The sequence below is a fragment of the Populus euphratica genome, unplaced genomic scaffold (assembly GCF_000495115.2).
Source record: "Populus euphratica unplaced genomic scaffold, PopEup_1.0 scaffold1490.1, whole genome shotgun sequence".
Taxonomy (NCBI): Eukaryota; Viridiplantae; Streptophyta; class Magnoliopsida; order Malpighiales; family Salicaceae; genus Populus; species Populus euphratica.
Window position 1 is genome coordinate 22,062 of NW_011501342.1, and position 7,346 is coordinate 29,407.

At 34.8% G+C, this 7,346-nt stretch overlaps 1 protein-coding gene across 1 annotated transcript; it reads right to left on the bottom strand.

Moving 5' to 3' along the window:
- Window positions 1–3,359: 3,359 nt before the first annotated feature.
- LOC105117726 (adenylyl-sulfate kinase 3-like) lies at window positions 3,360–7,132 on the bottom strand. The gene is made up of 7 exons (XM_011015481.1): window positions 6,758–7,132; window positions 6,378–6,518; window positions 5,813–5,962; window positions 5,506–5,624; window positions 5,259–5,343; window positions 5,128–5,174; window positions 3,360–4,399 (listed from the first exon to the last, which is right to left on the bottom strand). Exons 1-7 carry the CDS (start codon window positions 6,960–6,962, stop codon window positions 4,301–4,303), a joined length of 846 nt encoding a protein of 281 aa, XP_011013783.1. The 5' UTR covers window positions 6,963–7,132; the 3' UTR covers window positions 3,360–4,300.
- Between the last annotated feature and the right edge of the window lie 214 nt (window positions 7,133–7,346).

Here is a 7,346-nt window from a genome sequence, read left to right on the forward strand (position 1 = left end):
TAGTTTCTTAAAAAGTTTTTTTTTTTTCAAACTGAGATACCTTGAATTTGAACTCCGATATAAATACAGTCAGGTTTTTAATACATGCATAAAGATTTTTTACTATATATGTGTAATTAGTCTATATACACCTATTTCTAGTTTAAGAAATTGTCCATAAAAAAGAGCTAAAAAAATCTTTCACACCCTAAATGATTAGATTGAGCAAAAAAAAAAAAAAAAAAAAAAACAATCATTTTAGGCTGGGCTTGTTCAAAAAAGAGAGTGGGCCTGGTGAGCCCACATGCCTGCCCATATGACCAAGTTGCTTGTATTTAATTAAAATGATTTTCTTGGTATACAGGGATCTAATTGTTATTCTTTTTAATAAAGATATTGAAAATGTACCTTGAATTTGAAAAAAAAGTTGTGTACAAAAAAAAATCTCGAAAAATAATTATTTTTTAATGCTTGATTGATTGTGACATGAAAATAAGTCGTAAATTTCTCAGTAAAAACTTATCTGTATTGAATGACACAGAAACTGAAACCAAATTCGAAACACGAGAGATCTTTTCATCTTCTTTCCACTTTGGTTTCAATTTCTCTTTGAAGCATCCCCCTGTTCATGCAAAGTTCAATTACGTAATATTCTGCTTAGAATTATAAATAATTGGATAAGGGATTTCGAAATCTTGTATTATAAGCTTGAGAAATGAGATTGCTTAATTACTTCACAAACTTTACGTGGAGGAGGAAAACAAATAGAGTTTTATTTCTTTACTAATGCCATTAACAACTCGGGTCTTGAACTTGAATAGCCATTATTCTCTACTCTTGTACTAATTCTCGTTAATCATTGAACTCAGCTCGATCGAGCAACTCGTAAACCCGAAGAGCAACGCCTATTTATACCTGCAAGTTTTCACTGAGCCCCCACACCCCAACCAAAAAAAAAAAAAACGAAACGAAAATGGCCAGAAGGAACAGGTGATGATTTACAGGTGCAGGGCTTATTTTATGTTTTAAAGATCAAGAGTCCGTTTATTTTATGTTTTAAAAGTGCTTTTTAAAAAAATAATTTTTTTTATTTTCAAATCATTTTAATCTGATTATATAAAAAATAATTTTAAAAAAATAAAAAATATTATTTTAATATATTTCTAAATAAAACATATTTTAAAAAATAATTATTACATCTCTTCCAAATACACCCTTCACCATACAAGGAACAGGAATAATCAAGTAAAGTTCTTTACCTGCACGTAATTTCGCATTTGTAAGCAAGCCGCCAAGAAGTATTTTTGCCACTGTAGTAACATGTTGAATTTGAATTTGCACGAACACGCCGGCCCCAATTTTTTATTTTGTGCCAAAGCGCCGACTTCAATAGCAAGCCTGCCCAGTGTGGCCCATTTTGAAAAAACAGGAGGCAAATAGGTTAAGATGACCGGCTTTCTTGTGGCTTGGTGATCTGGTGTTTCCGTGCACAGAGCCCATTAAGTCGTGGGTTCGAAGCAGGTGAGAGAGCTTTCAAGAGGAGAGTTCGGCACTCTTTGAGAATGTGGTTAAAAAAATTTAAAATTTTTTTATTAAAATTTAATATATTTTAAATTATTTTTATATGCTGATATTAAAAATAATTTTTAAAAAATAAAAAAATATATATTAGCATGTAATTTAATATAAAAAATTATTTAAAAAATAATCACAGTTATATTTTCAAAGCTTAAACTGGTGCTACTTTGAAAATAAGTATTTCAAAATATCTTTTTTCGTTTATCATCCATCTCTCTCAAACTGATGTTGAAAATCATTGAAAAAAACACATTTGAAAAAGGAAAATTAGGTGTCATTGAAAAAGGCCGTACGCAGATTTTTCTAATATTAAATATAATAGTGGTGATATGGTAATGGTTATTTTTTGAAGTATATTTTATTTAAAATTATATTAAAATAATAATTTTTTATTTTTAACATTAACACATCAAATAAATTTAAAAATTAAATTTAAAAAAAAAATTGTGAAATGTTATTTGGGCGCGTGCCTAGATGGTGTATTACTGATTAATGCATTGATACAGTCACCGTGCATAGTATAGTAAAATTGATTCAAGAAATTTGATATCAATGATGGATTGGGTTCGGAACTTCAAGATAAATTTGGATTATAACCCATCCTGTTTTACACTGAAGAGGGAGAAATTTCAACATGTTTGTTACTCGAACAAGTAGAAAAGTTTAAGGGTTCGTGACACCGGCCTCGCTTGTGCTTTGTTGGCTTTGATTCATTGATTAACATTCAAACCAACAAGGTAACGGGTTCGATGCCGGTACAATGGAAATGGGAACCTTGAAAGTGGAGATTCATACACAAAATGGAGGTGTTCTAAAATACCTTTTTTCAAAATCATTTCACTTCTTCTTTTTTTAAGTTAGTCAGAAATTACAAGTTAGATGTATTCTAATCTCTTTTTTTACTGGGATTTCTTATTTTTAAACATATGAGATGACAAATAGATGTGTTTCAGCTTATAAATTATATGTGGATTTAAAAGGAAGTTAAATTTTTTTTATGAAATCACCGAGTTATTGATGTTTGGTTCGGCAGGATCCGCCCCAAAGAGCCTTGGTGCCGCAACTCCTTGTCTATAAAAGAAAAATGGAATTTATTACTTTAGTTATTAATAATACATAAGAAATTCACTTGCCATAACTGGTTAAATGGGCAGAAGAAAATACTTCCACAACTAGGACTATTTATCCGGGCCCAAGCCATGAGCTTCGACTAACTTCATAGCACCATGCAAGTGCTAGGCTGCAAGCGCGAGGCTGTTGCAATCTATTTGACAGTCGTACTATCAGTACGTCTTACACAGCACAAGGCAAACCCAATCACCAACATATGCTTTCACTTCATAAAAAAGGAGAAGATTTTGCCCCAGCCTCTTCGTGACACTGAGCTCAAAACGCATGCTCTCGAGACAAGAGAACGAGGCCGATTAAAAAAAACAAAGTGAATGAATAGACGCAAATAGATAGTGCTAGAAAAGGAGGTATTCTAAAATACCTTCCCACCTCCGATAAAACAAGTGCTGCGGCTTTAACCTGCAGGGATTTTGGATCTGTTCAGTGGTATGATCATGGACAGGGACCTGTTAGAAATGTGCAGAAATTGATCCCTTAATGGCCTTGCTACTTGATATAACAAAATCAAAATTATTTAAGATTAGAAAAGGGGTCAAAATCCTTTCACATTCAGCATAAAAACTCCAAAGGGTTTGAATAGGGAATAGCCAAGATAAATGGTTTTAAGAAATGGCACAAGGAATAAACCATGTCAACATTCCAGTCATGAGTTTAACGAGGGAGAAGATCACAAATCCCAAATCTAACAAAGAATAGCAAATATGAATAATATGATTACAGTCAGAGTGTCATCTGTCAAATGCATAGATAAATATAAACTTTTTTATATATTTATTTACTCTCATTGTTGCCAGTAAAATGTTGAGCTACGAAACCTTCTTACGCTGGCTATAGCAATACATAAGAGAAGCTTTGATACCGGCTCGCCTGTAGCTTGTTGACTTTGGGGTTACGCGCTCAAACAATTGGCTTCGAAGGGTTAGAGGACGGTGAGAGCGACAGCGAGATTGCTTAATCAACCAGAAAAAAGGGCATTCCAGAATACCTTTTCTAAAGCTGTCTCACGGTTACCTCCAGAGAAATTCTCGATCCAGGCGGATTGAAAAAGCATCGCCTCAACGAGAACAATCCCTGTCTTGGCCAAAACTAGAAACGAGAAATGAGACTGACAACAGCAGTAAGGCAATACTCCACCTCTGCATATGGAAGCACTATAGGACATCTCATGAACTAGAACTGCTGAACTCGAAATTCCAATTTCTTCAACAGTGTTGTAGCAATTGCAATAAAAAGCGGCAGAGAGAAAAGAAGCACAATCAAATATGAAATGCATAGAAATCAAATAAGAATATACACTCTTATTTTTTCCTTTCTCTCTATTTTGGTGCATAACTAAGTCCCCCATAGAAACATTCTTAAGTATTTTACATATTTCCCGAGCCAGTTCCAGATTAATTAATAAATACAAATCAAAAGAAATGAAATTTCCATCCATGTTGCGGAGGCCAAGAAGGTTTCGTTAGTTAATTGATAAATTAACTAACAAAACACCAAAAGACTAATCGATTTATTTGATATTTATCAACTAGGGAAGCGGGCAGCTTCCTCCATTGCTAGTAGTACTCCAATAACAAAGGCATCATGACTGAGAGTCGTGATCGCAGCAGCAATTTTATGCTTGGAGATATCCTTTTACCTCCAAGTAAGAAATCACCTTCTCAGCCATGTCACATGGGGTAGAACAGTCTCCTGTGTTGCATTGCAATACTATCTGAAAAAACTTTAAGCAATAAATACCATATATTGATGATATGCAAGAATGTTACAAGCTAAAAGAAGAATTAAATAGTGATGGTGGTACAAGAAATGTAAGAGATGAGGAGGAGACAACTAGGCTTCTTCACAGCACATTGGTAAATACCAATGCGAGCCAGCTACATAACTGTAACAACAACAGAATAGAGGTGATCAAGGTAAAGTTTTGTTATTCACCCTACTCTGCACCTTCTGCTATTAATATAACAAATTCTAACAACAGATTTCTTAAACCACTCATGGAATGTGAAAGTCCTAATGTAGTAAGCATGCTTCTATAATGTTCTCTTTATTAAGTCAACCATTTTCAGCAACAAAATATATCCCACGAGCAACCCACATGCACAATATAAAGAAGAGTGTTGGTTAATTTTTTATAAGAACTCGCAAATTAGCATTCTTTCTCCGCATGGCTTTTTATATAATCTGAAGACAAAACCAAATGAGTGATTAAACACATGGCAATTCATGCACTGAAGTAAATATCACTATTGCTTTCTTGATGCTTTAGGCAGAACCAAATTAGGAGTGCCGCAATTTCTGAGTTTCATCAATCATCCAAATGAAAGAAAAAAAGCACATTGCATTCCCCTTAGCGACGAATCATGCAGGTGTATATGAATGTTAGTGCATCCGTGAGCATTTATCCTGGCCAGAATATTTTGTTTTGCTCCGTACAATTACCTCAGCATCCAATGGTGGTTCATATGGATCATCAATGCCAGTAAAACCTGTAAGATATAAATGAATGTTAGAACTCTTAATAGTTAAGTAAGCCAATAGAACTCGGTTGCATTGCAGTTCCCTAAGAATACCTTTGATCTTTCCAGCACGAGCAAGCTTATACAAGCCTTTTGGGTCTCTGTTCTCACAAACTTGGAGGGGAACATCCATAAACACCTGTTAATAAGCTCTGTCAGGCATGATTAGCAACATGAACAACATCTGAAAGTCAGATCCAAAACTAAGAAGCAAAAGGAAAGAAAACAAAAAACTACAATAAAACCCAACTTGCTGCACTTGTAGTTTGAAAAATAAGTCATAAGCTGGCGAAGCACCAACCTCAACAAAATCTTCGCCTGGTAACATTGCACGACATTCAGCCCGGTCCCTTCTGTATGGAGAAATCAGGCAGGCGATGCAAATAAATCCAGCATCTGCAAAAAGTTTTGCTACCTCCCCTGAACACAAAAGAGGCAAATTATAAAATTTCATACTCAATCATCCAAAAGTCCATGATTGTAAATTACTATTAATCAACCATTATTAAGTGAGTAGACATTCCAACTGTTGCACTCGCACGTGATGGTATAGCAAGTAATTCTTTACAGAAAAATCAAAAGACGAAAACATTTAATACAGGACTTACCAACTCTCCGTATATTCTCGGCACGGTCTTCTGCTTTAAAACTAAGGTCACGATTTAGGCCGTGCCTGATGTTGTCGCCATCAAGAATGTAAGACAAGTTTCCTCTCTGGTACAACATGTGACTCAAGGCACATGCTACAGTGCTCTTCCCTATCAATTGAGTTTCAGGGCATAAGAAGGCATGAAAGAGATATAGCAAGAGGAAGAAAAGGGAGAGGACTAAATACACAAGTTGTCTAGAAATCTACAACTTCTTTCCTATAGTGGCAATAGAAATCCAAAGGCAACCAAAAAATAAAAAACAGAATCAACGCGACACATGCTAAGCTTCATGTCTGTTTGTGTGAAAGCACTTAATCAGCAAAATTTAAACAGCATCCTTTGATTCAAAAAGTCAGAACAACAAACACACCACGGGAATTTAGGCCAAAAATAGTAAACATGTAAAGCACTATTGATTTAAATCAAACAAACTTGGTCAAAATCAGTTGACAATCAACCCAATTTTATTTTGAAGGAAAAAACGAAAAAACAAGAAGAATTCAATGAAGGAAGAACAACAAACCTGAACCACTGAGACCGGTGATCCATATAACACAACCCTTCTGTTTGAGAAGCTTCTGTCTGTCAATTTTTTCAACAGGGCATTCATGCCACTTTATGTTTGTTGAGTTTCCTATTGTAGACAACTGGTTATGATTTTTGCCTATCCAAAACCCATGTCAAGAATCAATTCAAAATCCAAACTTTACAAAGAAGAGCAAGAATCCATTCGATAAATCCCAATCGCAATTAATACCTTAATTAACACACTTTCCAGTAAAAAGGACATCAAAAGTCAAACACCGTGGAATCTTTTACCTTTTCACCAGCTAAACTTTAATAAACTGGCTGGAATCCAATTACAATTATAAAACAAGTATTAAACCCAGTAAAGAAAGTTACCTGCGTGCGCATTTGGCAGCTTATCCTCCACCATGCCATTCACATCCAGTTTAAGCGTCCGAGTCTCTTCCATGGCAGCCTTGATCAGGCAAACCCCTCTCGGTTTCAAATCAAAGGGCTGATTACCGCCACTGAAGCTAAAAAATCCGAGCCTTTTCGAGCTCGAAATTCCAGGCAGTGCTGGCTTAAACCCGGAAGCATTCATCTCTCAGACAAATAATTAATATACATATAAAAATGTTATAAACGTTAGGAAGGATACTGTATATTGGAAAATCGGGGTGCGATGAGTTGAAAACGGGGTTGTTGAACACGACAGTTATAGAAGTTTTGTGAAATGTGTAAATTATGGAAAGAAAAGAAGACAGAAAGGAATGAAAGTGGTTTGATATTTTAATGATTTATTGAGGCTAATAAAAATACTGACACGACATCCTGATTTTTAATGGACATGGGATTGTACTTTTAATAATTGAGTTTTGTTTTCGACAGCTATAATAGCCACTGCCCACTAGCCGTAAATATTTTGGTTTTGATAGGGTGTTTTTTTAAAAAAAAAATGATAAGGTTAGGTAAGTATTTTGGAAGA

Bases quoted from the DNA above. Each gene is read 5' to 3' on its own strand.
- LOC105117726 (XM_011015481.1), bottom strand. From the start codon at position 6,962: ATGAATGCTTCCGGGTTTAAGCCAGCACTGCCTGGAATTTCGAGCTCG. The intron at 5,625-5,812 runs GTAAGTCCTGTA...TTTTGTGTTCAG, and splicing joins CGAGAATATACGGAGAGTTG to GGGAGGTAGCAAAACTTTTT. The intron at 5,344-5,505 runs GTTGGTGCTTCG...GCTTATTAACAG, and splicing joins CAGGCGAAGATTTTGTTGAG to GTGTTTATGGATGTTCCCCT.